Genomic DNA, 16,442 nt, shown 5'->3' with positions numbered 1-16,442 from the left:
TGAGGAATGACGTCCAAGTGCATAAGCACACAGACATTTTGGAGGTCCTCAAGGAAAATTTCCTCAACCAGGATAGGTTGTGTAGCTCCAAATAAACCAGGATGTGTTGAATTGAGTGTGTACATTAGGGATAGGCAATGTGGTGCCCTCCTGCAGATGTTTTTGGACTACAGTTCCCATCATCCCAACATGCTGGCTGGCACTGATGGAAGTTGTAGTCCAACACTGTCCGGCTACCCCTCGCCTACTTTTTCAGTTGTAGACAAGGGCATCTGATGACAAATACATGTTTTTGAAAGGACTGGTGTGATTAAGTGCATACACTCTATGAATCATTAATAAAGGCTGGCAATCATTGAGAAAGGAGAAAAAACATTTTGTGAGGCTGTCGCAAACAAATGATATGAAGCTGCCATTGCATTGTGCCGTTGCACAAGTTTTAAGCTGGAAATGTCTATATTAAATATCTGCCCAACCATGAACTCACTGGTTAACCTTCGCTGCTACTCTTAGATAAACCCCATCACCTGTAAATATGCCCTACTGTAGAGTGTTGCTTTAAAGATGGCTGAGGAAATGTAACTGAAATGCTATGAGCACTTAAAAACTAAGTATTGGAGTTCTTACGTATATAGAAGTGGTGCTGATTCTAATTGAAAGTATGTGTGCTGACAATTCTGCAGAGATTTGATGTTGAACATGCATTTCTTTTGGCTTAAGAGGCCATGTTTCCTGCAGATGGGCGATAAAGTTTTCAGCCTTTGCTATCGGACTTAGCTAATTCTGCTAACAAAATAACAGTCAGTAGCTTAAATATTCAACCAGTGTACCATTATAAGAATGTTTGTGTATGTTACAATTCTGTCCCTTTTTACTAAGAGGTCTCCCAATTTTCTAAGCCCTGACCCTGTAACCACACTCCATATTTTGCCTTTTGTAGGGAGATCCTAGTATTACCTTTACAAATGTTATTATCAAATGTAACTTGCTGTCTCTGTTTCTGAGCCTGTTTAATTTGTAAGTTTCACTGGGATGAACAGCACTTACTCCCAAGTATGTGTGCATGTGTATGAGTTGAGAACAAAGTATTACTAGCATTGGCTGATGTTCAGTATTCAAGTGAAGTATGCTGGAATTGATGGATTGCCTTAATTAGTCTGTTTTCTTTCAGTATTTTAATGCAACTGCCACTGAAAATTGACCTCTCACTTGACCGCAAACAGTTAAACAACAACAACAATAATAAATAAAAAATCCATTAAGCATGATTTTATCATAAATTTGTTTACATCCACTATGCCTTTCTTGTGCTTGACTGTTCTCCTATTCTAATTCTATTGCATATTCACAAAAAGAGTATTCCTGGAAAAACCCCTGCAGGGTCATTTTTATACCTAAACATTTCACAGTCAACATTTTCTAAACCAACTGCAAAATGAATGAGTGTTCATTAAGCAATTAGAATTTCCTTCCTCTAATCCTCCATGAAACCCTCTGAAAGGTTTGCTGGGAGTTACCAAACGTTGTGGACCGAGTTGTACGGTGCTGCAGTTGGAGATGAAATGATTTCCCCAAAGTGGGTGGAAGAGTCATGCTCTCATGTGGGGTGGGATTTTCCTGCTCTGTTTGGGGTGATTCATTTCCTCCCAACTATAGCACTGTCCCAACTCCTCCCACAAAGATGGTGAGTCTCCTCAACCTTCTGGGAGGACTTTTAGAGAAGTGGTAATTATGCAATCTAAGTAAGCTGGAGCACAACAAGTGTGTTTGTGTGTGTGTGTGTGTGTGAGAGAGAGAGAGAGAGAGAGAGAGAGAGAGAGAGAGAGAGAGAGACATACTCTATATTTTGGAAAATGCTCTGTCTGTTCTCTAGAGGTTTGGGTGCTTCTTGATATATTGTTGCCAAACTTGGCGTGAGGGTTCCTGAGGTGCAAGCAGTATTACTTGTCCATGTTTGGACACTGACCACTATTTTGAACCAAGATGGTAGACACCAACATCACCTTGGTGTGACTTTGCCCATTTTTGGCTTAGGTTTGGTTGCCTCTCTTGATGCTGTTGCCAGATTTGGCACAAGGGTTCTTGAGGCTGGATGGCAGACTTCAACATTGTTTGGACACGAGGTGTCGTTTCGAATCAACAAAGCAGACTGTGCCCACACTTCGGACGAGGGTTCCTGAGCTAAGGGTCTGTGTTGACATTTGGATGCCAGGCACCATTTTGGATCAAGATGGTGAACCAAAACGTGACTTGCATGTGACCAAACCCATTTTTGGGTATACATTTGGCCGCCACATGAGATATTGTCACTAACCCAGCGCAAGGGCTCCTGAGCTAGGAGTGGTAGTTTTTGTCAGTGTTTGGATGCCTGACATCTTGATTCAAGGTGACAATCAAAAACATGACTTTGGCATAACTTCACCTGTTTTTTGGCACAGGTTTAGTCATCTGTCAATATATTGTCACCAAACTCAGTATAAGCGTTCCTGAGGTAGTGTGTTTTTTTGTTGAGGTTTGGATGGCAGGTACCATTTTGAATCAATATGGTGGACCAATATTTGACTTCGGTGTGATTTCACCCAAATTTTTGTGTGACGGGCCCAAACTCACAAAATACAGAATCCATTTTAAAATTGCAACAGTCTTCTTTCTAAAAATTCCCAGGCACTCCCTGCTTCCCTGCTGTGTGTGTGTGTGTGTGTGTGTGTGTAACATCAGCTTGTGTACTATCATAATAAAGGAGCCGTGCCTTAACTTGTGTGAGAGCTTTCTCACTCTGGTAGGCAATTGCTAAGAGATCCTGATGGCGACATCACTTGGCAAATGTTTTGGATATTATTCAAGATGTGACATCATGCTCCTTTAGGGTTTTCCACATAAAATGAGCACTCCAAAGAAAACACAAAAATTGAGGCTTAATCTAAAATCTATTATTGCATTCTCTAAGGTCTCATTAGCCACCTCCGTTTTTCCTTTCCAGACAGATATTGGTTACCAATAATAATTGTAAACTGTTTCCAACTATTAAAAAAACAACAAATTTTAATTAGATAATCCGCTACTTCTAAAAGCTTGTATATTTGCTGTCTTTCTTTGCAGTTTTCTACTGATTTGTTTGCAGATGATGTAGCATTCTGTTACATTTAATCAAAACCATTCTCCCCCCTCCCCATTCCTAGCCTTTACATTTGATGATTTTTCTGCTGTTCTGTCTTTTCTGTCTAGTGATTTGGAGATCTGTACTTGTATTTGGAAAAGTGTGCTCAAAAACCCAGCTTTGAATTTTGACTCTTCCAGGATCAGCATCGCATAAACTTGTGCATGGGCAGAGTGCCTACTATCTTTTTTTTTAAAAAAAGCTCCCTCTTTTATTTATGCCTCATGCCCACGCCCAGCTGTATTTATTTATAATTTTGTATTAATTTAGAACATTTCTTCTGCTGTTAACAAGATCAGCAACGAAGTATTTTTGAAGTTTATTCCGTAAATATTTGAGTACTTTGAGAGAGAGCCTATGAGCTTTCTACAGCAGACGTTAAAGGAAAAAGGTGTAGCAGGAAGGGTGAATGTTGCAAGTGGTGCCAGGATACATGAAACATGAGGTTATGCCGGCAAAGAGAGGAAGTATTATCTTGTATGCATCATGTGAGGTTAGAATGGGCTTGACGTTCTCACACCCAGACATTTCCATCTGGAAGCTGTTCTGAGCAATGGGATACAGAGACCATGTTCTCATACTTTTGAGAATCAAGTGTAGCTGTCCGGGGAATAGGAAATGTGACCGTAATATTTTCCTCTTCTCTTTGGGGGATTTTTCTTCTTCTTTTTTTTAGAATTACCCGTATTTTTCGCTCTATAAGACGCACCAGGCCACAAGGCGCACCTAGTTTTTGAAGGAGGAAAACAAGAAAAAAAATATTCTGAATCTCAGAAGCCAGAACAGCAAGAGGGATCACTGCACAGTGAAAGCAGCGATCCCTCTTGCTGTTCTGGCTTCTGGGATAGCTGCACAGGCTGCATTCGCTCCATAAGACGCACACACATTTCCCCTTACTTTTTAGGGGGGGGGGAGTGAGTCTTATAGAGCAAAAAATACGGTAATTACTGTTTTGAAATATAGGCCATTTTTAAAAAAATGGCAAAAAAGCCATTTTTGTCTCTTCTCATGTGAGTTGGTGAGGAACCATTGTATCTGAATCCATAAAGAGATTTCCTCAGTATATTTGGTTAGCTTTGTCTCCTGCTGCATATTTTAGGCTGCCTTCATTGTCCTTATTGCTTATGTTGTACAGATGAATTTTGCTGCAGCTCTCAAAGCAGTGTCTGCTGCTCTGAGCATGCATTGTAAATAATAATAATAATAATAATGCAGCAATACAGTACAGTGGTACCTCGGGTTACATACGCTTCAGGTTACATACGTTTCAGGTTACAGACTCTGCTAACCCAGAAATAGTACCTCGGGTTAAGAACTTTGCTTCAGGATGAGAACAGAAATTGTGCTCCAGCAGTGCAGCGGCGGCAGCAGGAGGCCCCATTAGCTAAAGTGGTGCTTCAGGTTAAGAACAGTTTCAGGTTAAATACGGACCTCTGGAACGAATTAAGTACTTAACCCGAGGTACCGCTGTATATAGTTGGACTGAATCCACAGCATGGTTCCTGCCACAAAATCCTGTTGCAGAGACAGCTGAGCTGGCCCCTGCACTGTGCTATATAACACAGGCCTAGGTGGGCCTTCACTTTGATCTTGTAGGGCTCATATAATGTTTTTATGACCCACTCTGATGCATGACTGCAACAGTCCACAAGACCGTCTTTTACTGTCTATGCAGTCTTTGGAATATTTTTGGTCTGGTTTTCACCCTAGATGCTTCCACTGGCCTCAAAAGAAGGATGTAGCCCTCTATGTATATCACAGATATACTGGTTCCAAATACGTTGCAGTTGATACTGTGTTCTAACTTCTCCGTTTGGGGTTGTGTTGTGTATTACTGTAAATATATGAGTTACTAGGCTTACTAGAATTTGATTCTTAACATATTTAAACTCTTGTACAGTCCTTCTCACTAAGAAACGTTGTTGCTGGATTGACATGGGAGGCCATTTCTGTGTCATTGAATTCCCTTTCTACTTCTGTAATATCTGTAGGGCAAAAAGCCTCATTGTTGAAGTAAGTGATGTGTTCTCTTCCTATAACAGCTGCATGGGTGGGACCTATATCATTCAAATGACCCACATGACAGTGATTCCATGGATGTAACTGTAGAGGCAGAACTTACGAACAACATAAAGGTGATTGCCGCATCACTAGTGTCATGTGTGAATTTGACTTGAAATATAAGTTTTGGTGACTGACAGGAGACCTTAAAGACTTGTTCGGGTTATATCAACATTTACTACAATTTTACCTCTCTGCCTGTGCACTACCAAAAGAAGAAGAAGAAGAAGAAGAAGAAGAAGAAGAAGAAGAAGATTCTCAAGAAAAAAATCAGAAAAGGCCTTTTACCCAAAGAGGAAGGAAATATGGGAGGTGGGGAAGTACAAAAGGGGGGGGGGAGGGAGATACATTTCTAGGATGATATTAAAAGGCTAACAGGCTCTATTAGCTTTACCACATTATGTCACGAAAGGTCATGCAGTACATACCCCATAACATGTTCTTGATGCGTTCAGATGCTGGATACAAATCAGGAGTAGATTTTTTAAAGGTACTTACAAAGTACTAAGATTTTGAAGTCTACTTGGTAGCTTTAAATCTGTCCTACCTTTCTTGTTCTTGTTCCAGTAAATTGGTAAACTCATCGCTTTTCTCCATGTACTCTGCATGTTTCCTCTTCTCCTCCTCCAGATCGTAGAGGGTTTGCCTGTGAGATTTTTCTACCATTAAGAGCTGTTCCAGCATCCGCCTGTGAGTTTCTTTATGCTTCTCAGCAACTTTGTCAAGCTGAAAAGAATAACAAGCTTCTCTCAGTACTGTGATTTCCTTCATTTCTGTAGGTTTTTTGTGTGTGGGGGGGGGGGGGGAGAACAGTCATTTTAATTATTGATTTTGCCAGGAAGTAACACTAGTACTATCTATGGGGGGATTAAATTGGTACAGGCCTTATCCTAAAGAATGTATTACTCAGCTTCCATTGTGTTAATTTAGGGATTCTTAAAGGGCAAGAAGATGTGATGAAGAGCACAGGCCTTCAGGTTTCTGTCTGGTTCTGATAAATCCCCCTACCAGCAACATACTCAAGTCAGGACTATGACCTTCCTCTATTCCCTCATTTGAGAACTCAGTGAGACTCCCTGTAGGTTGTGCCACCTTACTTTTTAGTTCTTGATCTTACTGATGACACCTAATACTGGTGAGGTGCATTAGTACTTTCTGATTTGGTTCCCAGTGTGCTTCTGTACGAACATGATTTATTCAAATGTTTTGTCTTATTTGGAAACTTCCCTTCCCCTTTTGGCTCGGTGCTTAATTGATGGAGTGCTCTTTGTCTAGCTGTGATGCATATTAACTTTTTGTTCAGTCTAGGAAGGCAAGAGGCCCAGTTCCATGTAATTATTAGTTTCAGCTTCCCTATGAAGTGATGAAAGTTCTTTGCTGCTTCTGCTGCTGCTGCTGTTATACTAATGAACTGAACAAGAGCCTAATGAAGGGAAATATAAAAACAGAACAGATTTCTCTTATTCTTTAGTATTTTGCCAGAGCTGGAAGCCCTTTGACCAAGATAGTCTAGACTTCATACTTTTGTCAGAAGGTCTGTCTCGGTGGGATTTTTATTTTGTTGGTTGTTTTTTCCCCCCTACATACAATACTACCTTTCTGATAAATTTGTCTGCAATCAGTCATAAATTTGTGAGGCCAGAGTGAATTCTTTAAAAAAAAATCAGGCCAAAGTAGTTGATTATTTTTTATTTATGTTGGCATTTGTACAGCTCTTCAGTGACGCATGTAATTCATGGTCTTGCATGGTAGTTAAGGGCTACAGCGCAAGCACAGTACTGTTTTAAACTTGCTATTGGTGGTTCAGTGCCAGAGAGTTAAAGATAGTTCAAGAGTAGCTGTTTCCCAGGAGAAAGAAGGCAAGGAGAGGATGGTTTTCATAAAACCTAGCTAAATCAATCTTTCTTTAGTTGCCTGTAACTTGTTGCATGCAACTAGTGACCCCGGAGGGGATGTGTATCCATATTTGCACCAGAAGCTCAGTTTATATCAGTTATATTAGGATTCAGATGAGAGTCATGATATCAAGGAAGATGTATATCTACAGTTGTGGGTTCAGCAGTCTGCTTAAGTGCACTGCTACTTTAAGATGAATGTATAATTTTGAAAGTGCTGTGTTACACATATTAACTTAAGTTATTCTCATTGTCCAGGTAAATGACGACTAATCTGCTATAAATACTCTAAGCTTGTCATGCATAAGGAATAATATGGCAATATGGAAATAAGAACCTAAATGTTTTTTAACCATATCATTCTCCATCTCAGTAAATGTGTTTCTTACTTACTGTATTTAAATATGGCCCTGTTAGTTCTCATACCACTCCCAGAACATGAGCCCGAATCTTGGGGGTTGATACCATGAACGTAGGCAAATATTTAAACCACCCATTAAGAGTGCTTTTGTCTTGTCTGGATTGAGCTTCAGTTTATTGGCCCTCATCCAGTCCATTACCATTTCCAGGCTCTGATTTATTACTCCCACTGCCTCACCTGTGCTAGATGAAAAGGAACGCAGGGTGTCATCTTCATACTGATGACACCACACCCAAATCTCAAAATGACCTCACTCCAGTTGCATGTATATGATTAAAAGGGGGGGGGGTGCCTTCAGAGACTCTGAGGCATAAATGTCAAGCAGCAGAGCAAAAAATACTCAAGCAACATCTTCTGGAATCAGCACCAAGGCATGAGTGGAGCCACTAGGAAGCAATACCCACAACCCTGAACTTGCAGAACCTCTCCAAAAGGGTTGTATGGTCAAGACTATCAAAAGCTATTGAGAGGTCCAAAAGAACAAAGTTGCACTTTCCCATTTCTCTCCCAGCAAATGTCATCTTTCTATGTGTCCAGTCTGGTTTCTACGCCAAATCCTGCTTTGAAGTCTGACTGAAATGGATTTAGATAATTAGTTTCATGCAAAATGTGCTTGGAGTTGGCTGGCAATCACCTACTTGATCACCTGTCCCAAGGGAATGTTAGTAATGAGCTGACAATTGTTCAGGTCTTCTGGGTCCACTGCAGTTTTCTTTAGTAATGGTCATACCTTTTAATGTGGCTGGGAGCACCTATTCTCTCAAAGAGGCATTTGCCATCTTCTGTACTCAGACCCACTAGCTGTAATAAGTGAAGCATGGCAAAGGTTGAACATTCAAGCAGTTAGCCAAGTGCCATGCCCATATTCTGGGTCCTTAATGACTGAAATCCAACAAAATGGAGCCCGATAGCGTTCCGGACATCCTTTTTATCTGATCGGCGTAAACTGCGGTATCCAAATTGTGGTGGATACAAACAATTTTATCTTCAAATGCTTGCTACTGAGGGATCCTTTACATCTCCTGTTGAACAAAGTTGTAGGAGCCCCTAAACCACACAAAAGCTCCTCAGGGTTGGCACTGTGAAGAGCAGTGGTGGTATGGAAATTGCTTACTTGTCACCAGAACTGCCACACAGTGGGTTCAGTAGTGACAAAACAATTCACTACCGGTAAGATGCTGAGGTTTCCCACAGAAATGAAGCTCCCCCCGCCTCCCTCTGGCGACATAACTTGACTGTATGTCCTTTAGTCTCTTAGAATAGTTTCATGTGACATCATATCCTGTGCACATATATGGTAAATGTGGCAGTGGTTGGTGGGTCAACACCCACCAGTTGTGGCTTGAGTGAATTGGTCTTTATGAAACGATAGCTTGAGTTGTTGTTGCCAAAGAGAAATGAGCTAAACTGGCAACAAGTGAGATGAAGTTCTTAATGATTTCAAAACCAGGTTGTCTGCCTCTCTTAATACTTCATTATAGGAGTGAAGAAAGCTGCACATATTTGTCCTCTTGGAAATGCGTATGCTTGTCCCAAGTATATAGCTGGAACCAAGACGCACATAGGATAAGCTTGGCAATTCTCAACTGGCAAAGCTGTCACATTGTTGGCAGCATCTTAGGGACTGCTCCTGAGAAACCAGCAATTAGAATAGCAGGGACTGTGAGAGCCAGGAATGAGGTACATTCACAGAATTAGTGTGGGGAAGTCACATAGTAATTTGCTTCTTTCTGGCACTCCAACTGTAACTGGTGCTGGTGGCCCTTTCTCTCTCTTTTATTTATTTCATAAATATGTAACATTAGAAACAAATAAATGTACACTTTATCTTTTCCAAATTCTATTTAAAGTTACAGTGTTCTGCAAAATGTTGTGCATGGTGTTTATCAGTTTCTTCCGTTTCCAGGACTCCAGTCAGTGTGAGGGATCTGTACCATTTTTTACTATTTTCAGAATGTTTTTCTTTGCCTTTGATATTGCCAAGGAAAGTGGCGCTAGAAACTCATTTGCTGACATGTAACGTTAGGAAGAAAACATTTGTATAATGTATGCAAGCTAGAAGTCCAAATTATGTTTTGGAAATTTGTGGGGAGGCAAGACTGTTCCTTCCTTGGATCATTTCCTTTTGTGCTCAGAACTTCTATGACCTAATACCCTACAGTGTTTTGAAAAGGCATTGACCTCTGCACCTGAACTTCAAGAGATTTGGATCATAACTAGAGGGTTAAGGCTTCAAGATCTGGAAACACATTCTAACCTTTTTGTGTGACATTGGTTGCGTATGTGAAATGAACTTTATCGTATGTTTCTTTCTGAAGTCTGGAAAGTGCCCTGTGGAAGAATTCTATTCATGATGTCGTTTATAGTGAGCTGTAATGAGCTGTATACCAGAAGCATGTGTGTTCGAGTGAAGAGGAAAGCATTTAGGAATGCAGATAGATATTGGCTCACATTTTATTACTTTTCATCATTTTCATCATCTATAATTCTTTAGCAAGCTCCAAATGTAGAGTATCTCCCAATGCTGGATGTTGAAACATCTTTCTAGGGAACTGTACAGTCTAGAGATACAGTGGTACCTTGGTTCTTGAACTTAATCCACACTGGGAGTCCGTTTGATTCCTGAAACTGTTTGAAAACCAAGGTGCGGCTTCCGATTGGCTGCAGGAGCTTCCTGCACTCAATTGGAAGCTGCGTCAGATGTTCGGCTTCCGAAAAACGTTCGCAAACCGGAGCACTTACTTCCAGGTTTGCAGCGTTTGACAACTATTCCATTTGAGAACCAAGGAATCACTGTACTAAGCCTGCTTGTTAATATTATTGCTCATCCCAAGAAGTCAGAGGGCTCAGGATGGTTGGTTTAATTCACCTCCTGATTCATCCCTGGAATCAGCAGGCAAATGATTCAATAAGTTACTGTCCCAAAATAAGTAGTTTGTGTAGACAGAACAGGAGTGGTACTGGTGATGATGATGCACAGATACAGTGGTACCTCGGGTTAAGTACTTAATTCGTTCTGGAGGTCCGTTCTTAACCTGAAACTATTTTTAACCTGAAGCACCACTTTAGTTAATGGGGCGTCCCACTGCCGCTGCGCCGCTGGAGCACGATTTCTGTTCTCATCCTGAAGCAAAGTTCTTAACCCGAGGTACTATTTCTGGGTTAGTGAAGTCTGTAACCTGAAGCGTATGTAACCTGAAGTGTATGTAACCCGAGGTACCACTGTACATTCTACAATGGATATCAGTGGGTTGACCAACCTACCAACCTCCTTCCCCTGGAAGCATATCCAATCCAAACAAAACACTAAGAAGAAAAGGTATGTTACATCAAGGGACGGAGGAAGAGAAACAAAGCTGTGACAAAAGAGGAAGGGTTTTGGTTAAAATGGGTAAAGCAGGTCTTGAAATGAGGGGAGCAGGTCTTCAGAAGTGTGGTGTAATATATGGATGATTCCTTAGCCCATGATTCACCAGTGTGGTGCCTTCAAGCACACTTGTGCCCACAGAAGCCTTCCATGGTGCCCACAGTTTCATCCCCTGCTGAAATTAGGCTTGAAAGAAGCCTGTTGAGGCCTTTACCTCCCAAGCTCGGGGTGGGGTGGATTTCAGGGAGGTTACAGCTAGGCTGGGAAGAGTTGCAGTGCATGTGTTCACAAGGGTTCTTCTGGTTCACAAACCGTCCCCAAAGGTCAGTGATAAGAGTCCACAGTTGTTGGTTTAGGAATCTAACTGCGGGCTTTGGGATTCGTTGACTACTTAGACTTTTTACCATTTGACAATTAGGTTTGCCTTCATCTCGCTTGGAAGTTAAAGGATGCTTTCAAAGCAGAAGTGTGTGTCAGTTTTGTAGTGGAGATTTAAAGGCTGGCATCTTTAAGCTCTGAGCTCACTGTTTGTAGAATTCAACAAAACAATATTTTGCTTTACTGGCACTTGCCCTTCACTAGTTAAATCAACGAGACTCGTTCCTTTGATTCACTGGGTTGGAGTGCTAATCCCTGCGTTCATACATCCTGCTTTAAAACATGCATCATACATACCTCTCCCATGGGCTTTTCATAGATATCCTCCTGCCATAGTGTAGCCTTGGCTTGTATAGCATCTCGCTGAAGTGCTTCAAGGACCTTTTTTGGAGTAACAAAGCCATATTGCGCTTCAAGTAAAGCCAGGTTAATTTTTTCAGCCTTTAAAACTCCTATGACTTCATCCTGCGCCTGAGAAAACACAGTTACTCCAGTGAGATGAATTCTGGATATCAGCTGCTTGCAACAATGGTATTGAATTAATTCCTGCATTTTTTATTTTATTTTTTAAGGTCAGCTTTTCATGCAAGTTGCCTATACTGCTGCCAGTCCTTTGTCAATTCATCTGGCACGTGAGTGATTGGAAAAGGAAAATTTTGTCTCTTTAAACAGGAGCAGGAAACCTGTTGCCCTCCAGGTGTCATTGGACACTCAACTCTCACCATCTCTGACCATTTGCAATGCCAAGGGCCACCGGTTCCCCATCCTTGTTATAAGACAACAGTAGTAATTTAAAAAAATGTTTCATCCCTTCCCCCCCTCCTTCACCTTTGCCTACCACATTCTTTGTTCTCTTACCTCTGGCTTCTGTTGCCATCCCCTTATCCCAATCAGTCACTTTCCATTTTAGTCAATGTCTGTATCTTCCATATGTTGGCAGTGTGTATGGAAATATGGCCGTAAAAAAAAAAAGGACTGTCAATCAGCAGTAGGAAATGTGGTGTCTCCCAGATGTTGCTGGAAACAACTCCCATCTCCCCTGTCCTTTGACCATGCTGGTGGAGACTGATGAGAGTTGTAGCTCAATACGTATGGAGGGTACCACATTGGCTATCCTTGGTGGAGATAAGAGGCCCCAACATGCACATCTTAGGGTGGGATGGCCAAACAGATAACGTAATGCTTTATAGTCAAACGTGTGCTTTTTCTTACTGGTCAAGTTTTGTAAGGAAAAGAACGACTTGAAGGTATTGGCAGCTGTTTTCAGAGTTTTGTGTCACTCATTCCTCCTGGGGGAAGCCAAGGAGCAAGGGTACAAAGTCACCCTTTGTTGTTTTAAGTCAAACCAGAAAACCGTCTGCTACTATTGTTACATATACGTGGTTGTGCACTGAAGCCAGCGAGGTACACATTGCAGAGGATGTGACCTTCCGCAGCGTGCATTCCAATAGCATGCAATAATGGCAGCTCTTTAAAACAAGATTAATTGGCCTAGAAGTTGGCAGGGTGACCCGTGTATGTTTGTGATTACCTATACAATACAATACTCCATACACGTGGCCAAGATTTTTTCAAAAATAATTAATGGTATTAAGGATGTTGGATTTCAGGTGTCATGGCTTAGATCCCTCAAAGCCCTTAGAAGAAGCAGGCGCTTTAAATTGGCTGATGTAAGATGCTAATAATAATAAAAAAAGGCCTTTTACAGTCATGGCCGGTGGAGACTCTGCTTCTGTATCTTTAGCTGCTTTGACAACACGCCAGCGGAGAGATGGAGTTTATCATTTATTTTGAAAAGAGATAATGAATAGCCCAGGTGAAGCCAAGCTCTTGAAATCCCCTTTGGCTGTAATGAAATAAATGGCACATAAAAGTGCTTCGCTTGAGCTGGACGGCGCTCTTAAAGTGGAAGGAGCCATAGCTCAGTGGTAGAGTGCTATATGGAAAATCCTAAGTTTTAATCCCATTATTTCCAGAGTAAAAACACAAAAACCCAGGAATCAGGTAATGGAGACCTTGAAATCAATCAGAGTAGACAATACATGCTGCCAGTCAGAGTGTACAATACTGGCTGGATGAACAAATAGCATGACGTGGTATAAATCTGCTTCCCATGTTCCTTTGAAGTTGGATGTATAAGTACCTGTATTTTTGAAAAACCCAATGTGTTTGATTGCCTTCCCCCCTTTCCATCTCAACAGGTAGCATTTCACAAGGTTCTTTCTTTTAGACTGCAGCCCTATAAACACTTACGTGGGAGCAAGAGCAATTCCTATTGAAGTCGGTGAGACTTAATTATGAGTAGATATGCAGAGGATTGCTCTGTAAATCCCTATAATACATTAACACCGACTTCTTAAAAAAACCACAGTCTGATGTCTTATTTGTCACATGTAAATTAATATATTCATGTTGTTTTTACATCAGTGATAGCAACAGAGCTCTCAAAATGGGAAGCAAGAGCTGTGTATTTATAATAAAATGAAAAAATATACTGACTTGTAATTCTCCCTCAAGCACGCTCAGAAGAAATAAAAGATCGTCGCGAGAAAGATCTTCTCCCTTTTTGGAATAGTTTCTTTGTTTCTTGTCTGAATCAGGGCTTCTCGGGATAGTGTCTGTTGTTGCTGCAAAGTCCTTTTCTGTTTTTCTCCTCTTCATTTTTACCTTCCCGGTGCCAGGGGTGTCTTCTGTATAAGTGTCACTTGGCATTTTTTGAGAATGTTTTGACTTGGAAGAATGTTCCGTGCTGTTACTTCTGGAACGCATTTCCAAATACCTGGTGAAGGAAGATCAAAAACCAATGGTAAAAACCTAAAGTAACACAAAATATAATAGCCTTGTGGATAATGGAATTGTCTTTTGGTCTGGTACATTCTAGGCAAGGTCTCTTAACCAAGACACATTTTCAGTCAGGCAAGTAAACAGACCATGAGCTTTATCCAGGATACCTTGTAAAAATAGATGGGATGGTAAGATGGAACTCTCACATTTTCTGTGGCTGGTTTTGCAGCCAGTCTTGTTAAATAAAACTGCATCCGAACTGTGAAGATGAGAATTCAATTCAATCTTGAATCTTATCAAAGATTCTAGCAATTTACTTGTATTATGAAGTTGTTATGTTATTACAAAATAAAGTAGTGAAGTACTACACCTGTTTGCATATAGACTGCTTCCAGATGACCTGCATATTGAGGGTACATCCTTATTTGTGTGCAAAAAGTTTGCCAAAAGTCTAGGGAACGTTGGTTGCTTATTTGCACATCCAGCCAGATTTGTGGGGAGGTTATACACAGTGCTATTTTTCCAGAAAAAGAGGTGCCAGAACTCACCATGAAACACCTCCCTCGTTCTCTTAGAATGGCAATGGCGCCCAACTAAGAGGTGCCGGAAACTGAGTTCCAGTGAGTTCCGACTAAGGAAAAAAAAAAGCCCTGGTTATACATTGTTTCAAGAATTTTTTATTCTATATTTCCCATCATTTTTTAACCATAAAAGTGTGTGTGTGTTTGAGTGTTTGAAATGAGTTTGTTGTACAAGAACACTAAATCCATTTGGATTGAATCCAAACCACAAAATATCAATAACTTAGAAGCGCTCATAAATATCTGAAGAACAGAGAATTTTATACCCAGTGCATGTGATGTGCATGTCCCCTCAGTACAGTTGGAATTGTCTGTTGAGTTGCCATGTAGATCTGTTTGTGGGATTGTGCCTGGGCAGCTGAAGAAATATCCTTGGGATGGACCTGAGGATCTACCTGCAATGCTGGTGTTACATTACAGGAACCTAACCTAGGAAGCTGCTTTCTACCAAGCCAGACCATCTAGCTCCAACACCAGCTCTCTGGTGTTTCAGAAGCCGTTTTCCCTAGCCCTACCTAGAAATGGCAGAGATTGAATGTGATGGCAGCAAGAACATTGTATTACACCTTAAAATGGCTTGTTAAATTGGAGTGGAGCAACATGCTCATTCACCAAGTATATAGCAACTTCTTTTAAAAGAATTGTGAGAAGAAAAGCATTTTTAAAAAACAACTGGGTGAAGTGGGAACTGGTAGTATATTTTGGAAGGTGTGTGATGAAGAAGACATAAGAAAATTTAAAGCAAGTGGTGAGATGAATCAGCTTAAAACCAGTGAGTGGGGAAAGAGGCAACTTTTCTCTCTCATATCTGGAGTTCTACATTAGCCTGCTCTTATCTCAGAATATTCCCAGCAATATTCACTTATGGACTGTTTTAGAAAGCTAAGATGATGAGCATTGCAGCTATTGCTTAGTACCCTAACCAGAAAACATGGATGGAACATGGATTTGGAAAAAGTGTTTTCCTCCACAGACACACACACACACACACACACACACACACACACACAGCTGGATAAAGTGGTTAGAAGGAACCTGAATTAAATACCATGCTGTTATGTTATTCCATCACAGTGGCAGGTGGTTTGTAATACCGAGGTGTCCCTAATATAACTGTCTGACATGCCAGATGAATAGTTACACACATAATATATTATATTTCAGAGCGAGTGAATACATTTTCTGTGTGTGTTTAAAAAAATAAATATAGTTGCCATTTATGAGTTGTATCTGTGAAGCAGCACATGATAAAATCTTCTGGAACTTTACTTATATATTCTGTCAATCTGGCAACAGTTTGTTTTTTACTTCTTCAAAACTGTATACTCTTTATTATATTCTGTGAAGTTATAACTTTTAACTTTATAAATATTCCTTAAATATAAGAACTTTCTGTGCCTGTTTGGCAGAAATCAGGTACATTTTTTTCAAAATAACTGCATTTTTCAAAATAAGTTCCTGTGGCATTTATAATTGCTCACTGTTGAATCAATTTGATTAAATTCAGAATATTGATAAATATATATTTATGTATTTTGTATTTATGTATTTTGTCATTTTTTTAAATATATGTATATATATATTTTAAAAGACACTTTAAAAAAAAAGTTTTTATTAGTGATTCTGGAAGATTTAAGGCCCTGAATGGGGGATGCCACATTCTGTAAATGGGCCTTTCAGCATAAGTAATTGATTTATGAATCAACACAATCACTCTTTGAAGCATATATTCCATTTCCCTATGGTATGCAACTTTGATTACTGACTCCTCGCTTCAAAATGTTCTGACTCACAAAGA

General features: G+C 40.4%; 2 protein-coding genes across 2 annotated transcripts in view; one reads left to right on the top strand and one right to left on the bottom strand.

The window, feature by feature from the left end:
• FILIP1L (filamin A interacting protein 1 like) overlaps positions 1-16,442 on the bottom strand; it is a 182,423-nt gene that overhangs the window by 53,410 nt on the left and 112,571 nt on the right. Inside the window, exons 2-4 of the mRNA XM_081002650.1 lie at positions 13,779-14,058; positions 11,577-11,750; positions 5,766-5,944 (exon numbers count right to left, since the gene is read on the bottom strand). Coding sequence (XP_080858776.1) covers positions 5,766-5,944; positions 11,577-11,750; positions 13,779-14,058 — 633 coding nt within the window. The remainder of the gene's footprint in view (positions 1-5,765; positions 5,945-11,576; positions 11,751-13,778; positions 14,059-16,442) is intronic.
• Positions 1-16,442, top strand: part of CMSS1 (cms1 ribosomal small subunit homolog) — a 177,898-nt gene that overhangs the window by 58,086 nt on the left and 103,370 nt on the right. The window lies entirely within an intron of this gene.

Source organism: Podarcis pityusensis (genome assembly GCF_964106645.2).
Source record: "Podarcis pityusensis genome assembly, chromosome: 4".
Taxonomy (NCBI): domain Eukaryota; kingdom Metazoa; phylum Chordata; class Lepidosauria; order Squamata; family Lacertidae; genus Podarcis; species Podarcis pityusensis.
The sequence above is the reverse complement of the archived record's forward strand: the minus strand, read 5'-3'. Positions and strand labels throughout refer to the sequence as shown.